Here is a 15,327-nt window from a genome sequence, read left to right on the forward strand (position 1 = left end):
GGGCGTGTGCCGCCCGCCGGCGCGGGAAGGGACCACGCTGCCGCGGCTCTGCACGTTGCCATGGAAACAAAGCTGGATCCTTAATCGGGATGCGCGCGTATGTGGACGTGAACCCACCGTCTGCTGTCCTTTTGGTCTCACCTCCTGCTGCCCCCGTCCTGGCCGGTCACGCAGCCCTGTGCCCAGCGGGTGGAAGGGGAGCTGACGCTGAGAGACACTGTGGGGCTGGGGCTGGAGAAGGGTCCAAGGTGGGCCTGAGAGAAAAGCGTTAAGATGTTCCCTCGGCCCTGGGGAGTGGAGAACAACCTCTGCTGAGGTGGTGTGGGCAAAGGGAGCCCGAGGAGCAGGCAGCAAGGGTAAGTCTCCCATGGCAGCTGCAGGGGGAAGCACCCTGAGCTATTGGGGTGTCCGCACACTGCAGAAAGGGAGTGAGTCTTGGGGAGGTAATAGCTGCATGGCAGTTTGTAGACCTTTAGGTAGCACCCAGCAGGTACAATTGTGTCATCACAAATTTAGCTCAGGGACTGTACTGAAACCACTCTTCAGCTTCAGGGATCCAAGCTAATACTTCTGCAAGGTGTTGCTGTGCCTTGTGGGCTTACTATGTTGTCCAGGTTAGCTCTGGCATCTCTGATGTGGGGCTGTAGCATTACACAATCCAGGCATGGTTTTGAGATGCCTGGAGATGTGAGAAGGCTGATGTCGGGAAGTTGAAGCAATTATACAATGTGCTTAAAACAAGCTAATGCAGATATGGGTAAGCAAAGAGATCTTGTCTGTTGTATTCCCTCTGCATTGAGTACATCCGCTGAGAAGAAAAATTTGCTAAATGAAAACCTTTTCAGCTGAAATACCTAGCGCATTCAATACCTGGATGGGAGCACTTCAGGTAAAACCTAGAAGCAGTAGCAAAAGCTCTTGGCACTTCAAGAGGCAGTAATTTCCCTTCTGAGTCCATAAAGACTGCAAGATGCTGTTAAACTGTCAGGAGGTGGTTTGGTGCAAGCTGTAGGATGGAAGGTGTTGCCCACTTACAGTCCTGAAAAATCCCCTACCAAGACTCACCAGGAATGGGACCAGTTTATGTCTACTGTCCACATCCCAGCAGGAGGGATTATGACCAGCCTGATTAAAGTCCTCCTGCTGCTTCCATGTGAAATGGTGTTTTTCTTTAGTTTAGTCTGTGAACTGTTGGGCAGCATCACTGTGCACTGTTAAAATGTTGCTGTCAGTGTGCCCAGAGGACCAAGGGATTCCTTCGTCGAAGTCCAAGACACACAATTGACCTTGTGTAAGGAAGTAAACTGCCCTGTTTAGAGGAGTCCTGAGAAGGGTTGAGTCCAGGGCTGGGAGGGCATGTATGATTAATCTCTGCTGAAAAAGGCGTGCTGGTGCTTATGGAGTGAAGTGAAATTCTTCTGGGGACCCAACAATTTGCTTGTTGCATAGCAGTGAAATTGAAATAGAATTATCAATGGGCTGTACAAAGTCCCCAACAGCAGACAACTGAAAGGGGAACTTATGGCCCTCAGAAAGCTCCTTGTAAAAAAGGGGATTTAGGATCCTCAGCCCTTTATGTATGGGTAGAGTATGTGCATTTTGCAACATGCAAATATGTAAAACTATTGCATATTTTTCCTTCCTTGGATATCCTAGAGCTACATTATAAAGAGAGATTCCATGTGAAGGAAGGCCAGTGAGGGATATCTGTAAAGGCTGTGTTTTCCCACTAATGAATAGAGAGGTTGTGTCCATAGCCGCCTGCTGAATGCAGAAGGAGCCTGACCACATTCTCACTTCCACCTAGAGAGTATGGTGTGACTTTGAAGTTAGTGGGATTGGCCTGATGAGTGAAAGGAGAAAGAGATCTACTGTCAGCCTTAGAAATTACTGGGTGACATAACGAGAGCAGCGGGACACCAAATGAGCTGTAGAGCACTGGGTTGATATCTCCCATGCAGTGTGCTTCATTCAGCAAGCATGCCCACTCTGCAAGGCTGCATGCCTTGAAGACCGCTGATGCCAAGATGATGAACGTACATAGTTCTTAAATGCTGTTTCTTCTACTATTAGCACAAAGAGGAGAACATCCTCTGAGATAAAGGGTGCACAGCGACTGCTGCAGGCTCCTACGCAGTGCAGATGGATGTGTAGTGTAGGAATGTACACATCCTGCACCCATTGAGATAATGAAAAGTTTGAGCTCTTGCACTAGCCACCAGACTTGAAGAAAAGATTTTTCAGCTCAGTACTTCTCAGGAGGCAGATATTCAGAGGTTTTGCATGAAAAGGAGAAAAGGCACTTCTTCCTACTAGCAAAAAAGCTAGATGACCAGAACGATGACTTTGTCTCAGCTTCCAGAACTGCTTAGCTGCACCCATAAATAAACCTTTCTGTGGCTATTCCCTTCCCACAAATATTGCTTCTTCTGACCTGCCTAAAGGAAAGACAGTTTGTTATGTTTTTTGGGTTTTTTTTAACCCTGATCATTTTGGTGTATATTAATTAGATGACTACTTGCCTCCACGAAAGATGTGTCCTGGAGGACTGTACTTTGTCAGCTAGAATAAAAAAACCCAAAACTATGTTAAAACCATGTCTCCAATGCTTTCACCCACAATTTGAAGGCATGCAGGCTCTCTTCCTCCGGGCTGTGGCCAGGGCTGTGTAGTGAAGCAGCCTGTGCAATCCTTGGCTTCTTTCTGAGAGCACTAACCAGGGGCTTAATTAGGTCTGAATGCATGTGTGGTGATGGAGACACTAATCTTCAGTAAGGCTGGACTGCACTGTCACCTCATTTCATAGGGATCATTGTGAAATGCTAATCCACCTCAGGTGCTGCCAGCCTGAGATGGAGTGGAGCTGGCATATTGGAGATGAGGCACTTCGCCTATCTTGAGCCTTCCTGCATGTGTATATATGTACACCTGCATGCACTGAAGAACCTGGATGCAGCTGTGTACAGGAAGACAAGAAATGAGACAGAGTGATACAAAGTGGAAGGGAAAGACAAAGCATCACAGCCAACGGCTCTTCCCTTGCAGGAGGTGCAGTCCTGGACATGACTTTTACTTTCCCCTCTCATATTTTTATTTGTTCATCTATCGTCCTGGGCCCTGGCCAGGCAATGCTCAGACTGAATAGCTTGTTTTTTCCCTGGCTTGCTGTAGCTCCTACTGATGCTTCCATTTACTTCCCACTCCCCCGTTGTGCTGGAGTGTGTGGTTAAGAAAGAGGACAGACAACGGGAGATGCAGGAAAACACGATGCATCGGCTTTGCCTTTGAGTCAGTCAAAGAGCTATTTCTATACCTTACATGCCTCACCCTGGCTTTTATTCTTTCAGATGCTTTTGTTACTCTTATTATTAACGGCCAGCAGAGATAAATTCTTTTACTGCTCCATCAATCCCTTTCTCTGCTGTGCCAATCCTCGACAGAAATTTCAGTGCCTCATATGCGTGTGTGATCTTGAAAAAGATATGGCAGTTCAGTTCCAGCTTTGGGTTTTGTTTAAAAAAGTACAAAGCCTAATATAGATAAAGAAATTTGAATTCAAGTACAAAAAGAGCATCTTATTTATTATGCTGCTGCTTTTAAGTAATGTCAAGGGCATATTGAATATATAGATGGCACCTTCTATTACTGTGCAGGTAAGTATAGAAAAAACAGTGAATTCAATTATGTGTGCTCCAGCACAAAGTTAAGCTGCCTAGAAATGGGCTCGTTGACTTTCATTGCCCAAGCAAAAAGAAGTACAGAACTGAAACTCATAGCACCCTTATTGCAGAGTCAGATGGACTGATTCCCTCTCCCAACTCCTCTTCATCAAACCCTGAGGAGTGTAAACATTCATGTCCTTAGATCATGGAGATGGTTATAATGGTCCTTACAGCACCAATCACTGTAGCAACCATGAATGTGAGCTGTTTCTGGTGGGGAGACTGCAAGCTCTAGCTCTGCAAGTCTCCTGTGGTCCAGTCTTTTACTAAGAACAACTTCCAATTTATTGGAGTTCAGAAATGGCTTTTCCTTGAATAGGAGGTTTGACACAATTTCTGCCTCAGTCTCACAGCAGCAAGGGGTATGGCAAATGGCTGTTAATCATCAGGGCAAAGAAAAGGAACTAAAGAGCTATGATCCCAATACAAAATAATAGGAAGCGATAATTCAGCAGGTGTGGATTTGGCAGAACATCCTGCAAATGTTTGGATGGGCATGTGTGCGTGCAGGGGACTTCATACATTTGTGAGTATTTTTGTCTGTAAAGCTGTAGGAAACCTCCTGTTGAGTTTCTGAGTCTTAATAGATGGGAGCGGAAGAAGAACATTTGAGGAGGGAGCTTCTTTCCTTTCTAATATCTGTGTAAATAACTCCATGTGCTTTATTGGTCTCAGAGTCTCCACAGTGGGGCAGAGGAGAATCAATAATCATTTAAAACTTTGTTAATCAATTAGATGAGCAAGACAGGTGTGACAGCAGCTTCCTGACAGAGGCACTGCTCATTGGTTGATTAGGAAGAAGAGCTGGGTAGAGAGAAGGTAGGTGCTGCCATGATTTCATCCATCCTGAAGCACAAGAGGTAGCTAGCTATGGCCAAAGCCAGCTCTGATGGGTATCAGGCCTTCAACCATGACAAACGAGGTTGCATATTGAAATCCTTATTGCTTGTTCCAGCCAAGGACTCTTGTAACACAGTGATAGAGTTGCTTTCCAAAGCAAAGGGTAAATCCAGAGTCAAGGTCCAATGGTTCAGGAATCCACCTCTGGTTCTTCTCCTTAGGCTTAGAGAGTCCTCAATTAGATCTGAAACCAGAAGGAGTGTTGCTATGGCAGTGCAGACCAGGATTTGCAGGATTTGAACTAGTTCACTCTCCTGGCATGGCAGCTCTACTGGACCTGAGCTGGAGTTCCCACACAGTGCTAATGCATGGATGCCTTAAGGCCAGCTCACAATTTCTGTGCCTCCCATTGCCTGGTGCAGACATACATGTTATGTGCTAATGAGGCAGCTGCTTGCCAGGAACATCTCCAAACAGAAGTGGACCAGGGTACTGTTTCTTCATTTTGTACCTGGGCTCTTTTATACCGTCATGGCAGCTAAGGAAGGTGGTAAAACCCCTCTTAAAGTGTACCATACAGAGCTGCCTTCTTGCCTGGTGCACAGTGAGGGTTCGACATGGCTCCCGTCCCAGCCCATGCAGTAAAACTCAGGTTGGAGCGAGCTTGGGTGAGTCAGGTTTGGGAGAGCTCAGGGCAAGGAGGAGGTGTGCTCTGAGCAAGCAGCACCTCCTTTCCAAAGTGATGGGATCTGATTTGGAGGGTGCCAGTGAAGGGCAGCATGGATCCTCATGGTCTCAGAAAGCTGTGGGTATGAAATGGCTGAATGCTTACTCCCAGGCTTGGGAGAAGAAAAGGTGGGATCACTTCTTGCTGAATTTTGGGGTTCCCTCATGGCGGGAAGCCAGTGACCGGGGCTAACCGAGCAAACCTGGCTGTATTTGTGGGACTGAATCCCCAGGTAAGAGAGGTGCGTGAAGGCAGGGAAGCAACGACAGCGGCACATACGCTCCACACCTTCCTCCCACACCGCAGGGCAAAGCAGCGCCGAGGAGCACAGAGGCAGTCGGGAGCCAGGCCTGGAGAAGGACGCCCGGGTGGGCAGGAGGAGGGGAAATCTCGACTCCTGCCTGCCCCTATTACCCGGCAGAAGAGTTCCCGGCTGGTGGTCTGTCAGGCCCTCTCCTCTTCCTGAGCATCTCTGCAGTCCCAGCAGGCTGCCGGGGCATGAGTCCCTTTTTGGGGTGAGGGTAGCAATGCCCATCCCCAGCCTTCGCGCTGCAGCCCACGCAGCGTGGCGGGGAGCAGTGGGGGCCCTTCCCGCGCGTGGCTGACAAGGAAACTCTACTGCTGAGCTGGGACTGAAGTGGTGAGGGACGGACCTTTTTATTCCTTTTTTTTTTGTTTTAACTCAGAGCATCAGTTATGACCCTCTTAGAGAAGAGGCACCCATGTATGGGGCAGTGGGAAATCTGGAGTCTGTGTAATCTAGTCAGATCTCAGCTCATGGTTTTGTCCCCTTGCTAGAGAGCTTTCCCATTTTAAGTGTGTTTTTTTGGTTTGTTGGTCTGGGTTTTTTTGGTGGTTTTTGTTTGTTTGTTTGTTTTTGAGTAAGAGAATTGCCTATTTACTGCTGGACTGAATGGTTGAGGCTGAAGCCTTTTACTGCTCCTTGCCTTAAGGGAAGTGAAGGGCACATCTACATAGGCTTTGCCTTCAGCTGCTCGCTCACTTGCACTCTGAGGCAAGCCAGCTCTGATCCAAAGGGTATGTAAGCTATATCAATGCATTGCAAATTATCTAAACTGGTTAATAAGGCCAGCCTCTAAGAAAAGATTAAGTCCTGGCACAATATTACCTTAAATTGACTACTTTGCTTCTGCTGTGGTCCAGCCAGCTCAGAGTATAGGCACAGCCAACTTCACTCTGTCCATAAAGGCTGAGTAGACCTTGGCATCATCAAGACTGCAGGTGCCCTGTGTTAGGACACAAAGCAACTAACAGCCTTGCCTGCAGAGGTTAATGCTTAAATAAGCAATGCAGAATTTGAGAGAAAAGGGGTATCACTACTTCATGAGACAGAAGGGGAATGGAGGCCCCTCACAGGCACACTCTGACTCGTCCACGGCCGGGCCACAGTGCGGGGAGATCTTCAGCTCCTGAGAGGCTCAGAGGGTACTGGATTCAGTGCTGAACTTCCAGGGCTTATCTAAATAGACTCTGTGAACCTTTGGAGGTTCAGCTTATAATAAGGTTTGCTCATAATAAGAGACCAAAGGCATACTTGATGAAATGGATGAGCAGTTAATTTAGAAATGATAAAAAGAAATAGTATTTCACCCTGGATAGTTGAATTGCAAAATTTATTCAATGACATCTTGCCAAATACTGTGACTGGAGTTTTTTAAGAGTGCTGGATAGTTTTATGGCTGCTATTGATTAATATGGCTATACCAATGACATCCCATTCAGCTTACAGTCAAAATTCAGTCCTTAGTTTGGAGGGTAAGACAGCCAGAAAAGAAACCCCAGGAAAACGCCATGATGTAATTGGATGGATGAGTAATGGGGCAGTCTGACTTTCCTCTAACTGTTTTGGGCTGGCAATGTCAGAATATTAAGCCAACCTAGTGGTCTCGTCTGAGCTGGGACAGGGGGGCTAGGCCTGGGCTGTCCAGATTGCCAGAGTGGTATAACATGGCATGTGGTGGGTGGAATCTACCCAGAGTGACCAGTGGTTTAATCCATCCATGTAAGATCATCAAACAAGGAAACACACACATACGGAGGTGAAAATGGAAATGCAACAAGCCTGGTGTGAAAACTGTTTATCCTGGCAGCTTGCTAACTGCCATTTCCCCTCTGTGGAAAAGTGCTGGCATCCATACGTGATGCTCTGAGAAGCTGGTATGGCATACCATCACATACTACCCTGCTTTGACCAGTGATTGTGTATAAAATTCACAAATGGTGCACTCTCTCCTTAGCCAAACAACTTTTGAGGTTTTTCTCTGAAGTGTATACATCAGACGATGGCCCTGGTATGTTTGACTCTCTCCTTTTTTTTTATTAACTGCATGTGGTATGGAGTGAAACAATCCCAAGATCAAGACTACAGAATCTAGGGTATCTTGTGTTCCCTCTGTTGCAAAATGTTTTGAATGAATTATTCCTGTAGATCCTTAAGTGGAAAGTGGAAATCACTTAGCTGTTTTCATCCCTTGAGTCATCTTTAATCAGAGACCTTTTTTTGCAGCTGGGGAACTCCTTGGTGCTGGAGCACTTGCACAGTTGCCCCGGGGCTAGGGCTCTGCAGCAGGTCCGTTTCCACTGCTACAGAGAGATTAATGTCCAAGCCAAGATTGGGATCTGTGTATATGATGACATTTATGTGTATAGTTAATGTCATTATACATGTGAATATTGGTACATTTGTTACCATTTACCAGGGTAACAAAATTGACCTGTACTTGCAACTCGAGATTCCTTATCGTAATTGCTCTCAATAGCCACCAGGAATCCTGGATTCTAGAGAAGACCTAGAGAGCCAACAACCATTCTCCTAATTGCCGCAGACCTTCTTTCCTGGCTACTTGTATGCCCTGCCTAGCGGGGACCAGAAGGACAGCAACATGCTCTCCTGTAAGAGAGGGCTCCTACAGCCCTCCACTAATTTATCACAGCATATCCTGCTTGCCTTCCCATCGGTGGGGACACTGAACTGGGTCTCTCCCTTTCATTCATCCACCAATTTCTGTAATCACTTCTCTGTAACCATCATCCCGGAGCTACGTATGTATCTGTCTGTCCAGTAAGGCCAGTGTGTTCAGTCGTTATTATGAGAATGAGGGAGGGAACTGGTAAGTGATACTGCTAGGTAAACCATGTTTCTGCATCTAATGAATTTGAACTTCCCACTGACGACACGTTCCCAGGGCAGCTCGAAGGGTTTTCACCAAGAACAATCCACTCATCAGTGAATCAGAGCACCGGGACCTGCAGGAGGTTGTCTGCTCCATCCGCTGTGCAAGCCAAAATCAGTAATAACCCAGGGAACCTGTTCCAGTAAGACAGGAAAGTTTTGAAATCCTACTAAATAGTACAAACTAGGCAGACAGTCATTAAGAAAAGACAGTGTCCAATGTGCTCCAACCTTACTTTGAGTAGGTTTTGCTGTGAATATGTATATTTGTGGAAATGTGAGCATGTATGTGTGTGAGAGATGCCGAGATGCTGTTCTAGATGCCCATCCCACCACGAGGACATTGCAGTGTCACTGTGTTCTCATAGTCCCTACTGCAAGCACTCAAGGAAAGGACTTGCACAGGATGATGCAGCAAGTAATATTAAAAACAGAGTTTTATTGTATTGAGTCGTTGAAAACTAAATAAAAAAATTAAATGTGGGGAGAAAAAACAAACAGGCAGAAGCTCCTGACGGCAGGCTAGCCTGAGGCAGTGATGCATTTGTGGTGAGAATAAACAGGAGTAAATGAACACTTAAGCAACAAAGATCCTGATTTCCTGTCAGATCTGTTATAACAAACAGGACTCAGAAATATAGAAAATTTAATTATAAGACTTTGAACTGTTGCAACATTTTCCATCATGAGCAATAAAACTCCCAGTGAATCAGGTATCCTACCAAGACTGTGACAAACAGGTACACAGTGGTGTCTCAATTTTGAAGAAAAGAAATACATAGGTAGGAAAATTAAGGTCTATGATTACCCAGAAGTTATTTGGTCCTTGCTCACTCCTTTTTGCCCCCACAAAATGTGTGGTATGCAGGACCGAAGTCTAAACAAGAGGCAGCCCTATGTGATTTGTCTGTAGGTCATAGAGGAATTTTGCAAATCAAGACTGTACTAAAGACACACAAACAGCTTTTCTTCTAAATCAGGAAAATGAGAAGAGGGTTTTGGAAAGTGATGGTGGCCTGAGTCATTAGGATCTTATAGGATCCCCTTTGCAAACTGGAAAGGAAGGGAAGGGCAGACCCCAGTTGTTAAATTATGGCTGCACAGGTAGCTTAATGAAGCAGCAAATGGGGTTAGATACACTGATGTTCCCAAAAGCCTAATAAAAAGGGGCTACTCCCAGAGCAGCTCAAATTGTATTTCTCCTGCACCTGTGTGGAGACAGCAGCCTAGGGCATGCTGTAAAAACGTGGTTTATTTTTCCAAATCCAAGAAGCAAACACGTGCTCTTGCCTTGCTCCTCACTCAAATTCCTTGGGCATCACCTAACACACCTGGCCCTTGTGGGGTCTGGCACTAGGACTGGAGCTAAAGGAACTTGCCACCAGTAGCAAAAATCTGTTCATGGCCCAGCCACCCCAACATGGCGCACAGAACCAGAGCACATTCAGATGGACTGCACAGAGGAAAGGTAACATGCTGATCTCCTCGCTCCCCAAGTCAGAAGTTACGCTATGGCTCAGTGGAAGGCTCTCTAGTTCTTCAAGACAATTGGCCCACTGCAACCAGTTTTGGGGATCTTGCATTCCTCTGCAGTAGGGATGTTTCTCTAGTCTGCCCCATGCTGAGAAGCAGTTTTGCTGTGGATAGTAAGATGTTGTTTGTAAGGCAGTAATTGCTTTTGCTTGCCTGGGTAATCCAGAAAGGCTGTTAGGAAGGAATTTGTGAGAAAAACACCCTGGGGACCTCTCCTGCCACATCTGAGGTAAATGGTTCGTTAAATGGCAGTGATTGGTTTCAAGTGGTGCAGCTGCAGGAGGGCTCCTTGGACAGTCACCTGCAGCCTTGCCAAGGGTCTGCATCTTGAGTGAGGTATGGGTTAGACCTGGCCTTCCTGCAATATCTGCATGGGCCTGCCCTTGAGGGACAGAAGGCACCGGGCAACTTAGAAGTGGTGGCAATAATACTCTCTGAACCTTGTGCCACCTCTGCAAACCCTCTTCCATCCACCTGGGAACTCATCAGCCACCAGTCGCCAAGAGGAGGCTTCACGGTGAGTGCTTTTGCACCTTCACCATGTGTGATCCAGCCTCCTTATCTGAGGGGTTAAACGTGCAGGAGGAGGAGGCAATACTTGTCCCAGCAGCAGTACGCGCGGAGCAGATTTTCTGTGGGAAGCCATCTGTCAGCTGGGGAATGGTGCTGTGTCAATTGATGGGCTCCACCTCCAGCTCAGCTCCGCAAACTACAGATCCCTTGACCTTGCAGGGTGGTGGCGAGGGAGTACTAGGATCTCTGGAGGTGCTGAGATCCTGCAGTGGAGTCTCTACTCTTTTGGACTGGGCGAGGGATACCCTGCAGCATCTTGCTGTCTCTTGCAGCAGTTAGCTGTGGAAAGCCTGAGCTTGCAGGTTAAAGGACTGTAGGATAAAGACAAGCTTTTTCTTGTAGCCAGGGGATTGCATTCCACCTGGATGACGTGCAATGTAAGGGACGACTTCTGCTTCAAACTCAACCTGTCCCTATCCCAAACTTAAATCTGTCTCCCAGTGGCAATGTAGAACCATGTTTTGGCTGTTCCAAGGTGAAAAAGGGAGGTGGAGACTGTGATATTTCTGCAGGAGAAAAATAGGAGTTTGTAATGTACTGTAAAAACCTTTAATGTCTGAAGGGGTAAAATACTCCCTTTTGCTTTTAGACTATAATAAAGCAATAATAATTCTATGGGGTGTGTAAAAACGGTAAAAACCCCTCAGATCTATCTCCTAATTTAAAAGCTTTCACTGTAACACATAGTTATGTCAAATTCCTGCTCTGATAGCCCTGTGGTTCCCTGTTGGTTCAGCTCCTTCTCTTTTTCCCTGACTTTCCATCAGGTGTGGTCAAAAATAGGACAGGAAGGAAATTGTGTCTTTTGGGCATTTTTATTAGGTTACTTTTTGTCCCCCAAAAGGCACTCACTGAGATTCCCATCCAGCTCTAGCAGCAATTCTCCTGATTTATTATGAGAGGGACACTTTCTTCTACACTGTTGTCCGTCCTTCCTCACTCTTCCTTCTCTTTTCTGAGTGCTGAGTTGGTTAGGGAATGAAGAACATTTGGCTAGCCCAAATATTGGGGTGATCAAGTGCCAAGAGACATCTTGGCAAGCCAAAAGCTCGGCTGCCTTGCACCTCCTTAATGCTTGCATTTTGAATAGAAGTTGCCTCTTCTTGCTGTTTCTATAATAAAATTGCAAGCAGTTGCTCAAGAGCAATTATTACATGCACAGCCGAGTGGTCTGTGCTGTTTGATTTAAGGAGGGGTGTGTACATTTCTCGGTGGAGAGGAATTGTTTAGCTAGGTTGCGATAAAGCCATCTATTTGTTGTATTGATTTTTGATACTCTGATACACTCTGGTCAGTGAGGATCTCTGAATTTTCCCCCTGAGTCTTTGGGGCTGAATTCTCTTCCACAGTGGGGCTGTGCACTCCTGTGGAACAAACTGTCAGTGGGCACTTGAGCTGGAGCATCTGACCATGTTTAAAATCAGGGGGAGGGCAGCACCTCCCGCACCTCACCATCATGCCTACTAACTCCTGCAGCCTTGAAATACTAGTGGATTTACCATCTCCCATCCCCTATTTGTCAGAAAACACGCAGTATTTTTTCAGACAAGACTTCAAGACACTGTGTGTCAAATGTTCCTGTAATTCAATAGCCAGGTCCTTCAGATCTTAGACTCTCTGCTAGAAACTGCGGAAATTAGCAGTCAGTTCAGAGGTTCTTATGCATAAGTACAGAAAAGCTTTTGTTGAATTTAATATAAAAATAAATACTATTCATCTCTGTAGCTGCCTTGCCTTTTCATGTTACAGTAGGCTGAGTCTTTGCACTTTAGTGTTCAGTTTGCTACAAGTGGCTTTCAAAGGCACCGTGCAATGAAGGGTATTGGAGATGCTTGTTTAGGCTTTCTCCAAACTCTGGCAGAGGCTGTGTTTAATCTTTCCTGGTTAAACTATTACTATTCTATATTACTAAACTAATATCCTGGTTAAACTCAGGCTGTCCTGATTTCCTCCATAAGCTTTAAAGACAAAATATCTTTTTACTGAAAGAGGAAGCTCTTTTCCTGAGCATAGTTCTGGGAGAAAGGGGTGATCTCTGGTGGCAGAAAGTATGAGCTGTTTTCCACAGATTGAGAGGCTCAGTTGCTGCTCCTGTTTCTTTAACTTGTCTCCAAGTTGTTGCTGCCTTCTTTTCCTTTTTCTTTTTGTGTACATTTATTTTTCCAGTGAGCAAAGAGCAGCCCTAAGAGTGCTTTCACAAGTGGGTGGTGAGCTGTGTGGAGGAAGTGAACAGAGTTTAATCATGAAACCTCATAGGAGGGGCATGGGGATCTTGGGAGCAAGGACTCTTTCATGTAGGACATGACCCACAGGGAGTTCAGGAAAGAGAAACAAACACCTTAAGGCTGGATGCAGGATCAGAGCTTTTTTTTTTCCCTAGAGTTGCTGAGCTGTGGCATATTTTGCCAATAGAGAAAATGGCTATAGGTAATCTAAACCATGACTAAAGAAGGGAGGGAGGGATGGATGGATGGATGGATGGATGGATGGATGGATGGATGGATGGATGATTAACTGGCATCCCTGCTGAAAAACAGCTTTACCTGCCAGGCTGTAGGAGAGTGAATTTGGTAGAAAGCTCTTCTAAGTGTGAATATCTTGAGGTCATGCCTTGAGGCATTTGCACAGTGAGTTTCCCCAGATCTAAAACTCCTTTTGTATCTCTGGTTCAGCTCTTCTGGCTTATTGAAAGAAGCTGGGGCTGTTATCTCATTCCTAAAAGTGGTCATTGGATTTGGAGAACTTTCTTATTGGAATGGGAATCTCTGCAGAGAGATATCATTTAATTCTGCCTTTTTTTTTTTTTTTTGATTGTGATCTAATCCTACTCTACAGAAGTCAGTGGGAGTTTGCAGTTTATTTTAAAAGATAGAAGATCAATTCATAAGAGAACATACTGGCAGATGCTTTTTCCATTCCTTTCCATTGTGAACTGGGCAAAAGCAAGGATTTGGATTTTACTGAATTTGTCACAAATTGAAAGCCTGGTATCTTGTGAAATCCCAGGATGAAAAAGGCTTGCACTATACCATTGGATAGCTGAGATCTGTACAAAACTCCCTTGGAGTCTTGGAGGTTATAAAATGGTACAAGTTCTGATTCTTGCAAAGATTAATGTCATATGGTAGAAGGATATGAAAGCAATACCAGGAGAAATATTGAGCTGACATTTCTCTAAAATATGGTATAAAAAACCCCCATGATAGTTTATAATTTTATTTTTTCCATTTAATATGTTTTATGTTGTTCTGAGACTGAGCCTTCACAGCTGTAGCACTCTGTGCTACTGCTTGCTTTGAGAGGAGCTTGCAGTGGAGGTTCTCAGAGCTATTTGTGTCCAATGGTTTTGCCTACTCTAGTTGTACTTCAGTCTGTATACTCAGACTAGAGTGACTGTCCCAAACTAAACCAATATCAAAGCTGTTGTGTATCCTGCTTATACTACCATATAAGGTTATGATAATCCCATGATTAAAGCTCTTAATTTCTGCAGCCGTGGAATACTTTGTACATATTCTCTTTTTCTGTCCTCACTTGCGTACCACTCATTCCCTGTCTGTTAAAATCATGCCTAATGTTTGAAACCCTTAAGTAATTTCAGTAACCTGCCTTTAAAAATAAAGTAAGGACAGCTGGTCATAAAAAGGCTTTTACTTCCTTCCCACTTTCTTCACTTAAATTTGAAATTTTTAAAAGTTAAAAACCCTTAAGCTCTGGCCAAGACATGAAGTCTAAGATTCTGACTCCTTGCCTCCACCTCCATGCTCAATGGGTTGACTAGGAATGTTGTTTATTTCCTTTGACCTATTCTTCTTTTCTTTTTCTCTCTCTTCCTCTCTTTGACTTCCTATTCTAGGATGAGTCATCCATGTTCTTCCAGTTTGGCCCATCAATAGAACAGCAAGCCTCTGTCATGCTGAACATCATGGAAGAATATGACTGGTACATCTTCTCCATTGTCACTACTTACTTCCCTGGTTACCAGGACTTTGTGAACAAGATCCGCAGTACCATTGAGCACAGCTTTGTGGGTTGGGAACTGGAGGAGGTCCTCCTGTTGGACATGTCCCTGGACGATGGGGACTCAAAGATCCAGAACCAGCTCAAGAAGCTCCAAAGCCCTGTTATCCTCCTCTACTGCACAAAGGAAGAGGCCACCTACATTTTTGAGGTGGCCAACTCTGTGGGTCTGACGGGCTATGGTTACACGTGGATTGTGCCCAGCCTGGTGGCAGGGGATACAGACACAGTGCCATCCGAGTTCCCCACCGGGCTCATCTCTGTCTCATATGATGAATGGGACTATGGTCTTCCTGCCAGAGTGAGGGATGGAATAGCCATAATCACCACGGCTGCTTCTGATATGCTGTCTGAACACAGCTTCATCCCTGAGCCCAAAAGCAGCTGTTACAACACCCAGGAGAAAAGGATTTACCAGTCCAACATGCTCAACAGGTAAGGGAAGGGGCTGGGCCAGCCTTACAAAAGAGGGGTCAGAGAGGGCCTCTGAGACCAGAATAATTCTGCTAGGGCACGTGGTGCTTTGGGAAAGTGGACGGTGTTGGCCAGAACCTGCGCGAGTGAGGGTGTGCTGATGGTGGGACCCACATTGCTGTGTGTCATGAGTGCCTGTACTGTCATCCCCTTAGAAAGCCTTCAAACAACACAGGGGGCAAGCCAGCATGAGGAAAAGGAACAATGAAGGCATAGTGCAAAAACTGGAGTGTGTCCCTTGATGC

The 15,327-nt window shown here is 45.6% G+C and overlaps 1 protein-coding gene across 1 annotated transcript in view; it reads left to right on the forward strand.

The window, feature by feature from the left end:
• The window catches only part of LOC104618783 (glutamate receptor ionotropic, NMDA 2B-like), a gene marked incomplete at its 3' end in the record, with an annotated part of 50,940 nt that extends 35,897 nt beyond the window's left edge, over positions 1 to 15,043 (forward strand). Inside the window, exon 2 of the mRNA XM_010284466.1 lies at positions 14,445 to 15,043. Within this exon, the coding sequence (XP_010282768.1) occupies positions 14,445 to 15,043 (599 nt within the window). The remainder of the gene's footprint in view (positions 1 to 14,444) is intronic.
• Positions 15,044 to 15,327: the final 284 nt, after the last annotated feature.

Source organism: Phaethon lepturus, unplaced genomic scaffold (assembly GCF_000687285.1).
Source record: "Phaethon lepturus isolate BGI_N335 unplaced genomic scaffold, ASM68728v1 scaffold10373, whole genome shotgun sequence".
In the NCBI taxonomy this organism is placed as follows: Eukaryota; Metazoa; Chordata; class Aves; order Phaethontiformes; family Phaethontidae; genus Phaethon; species Phaethon lepturus.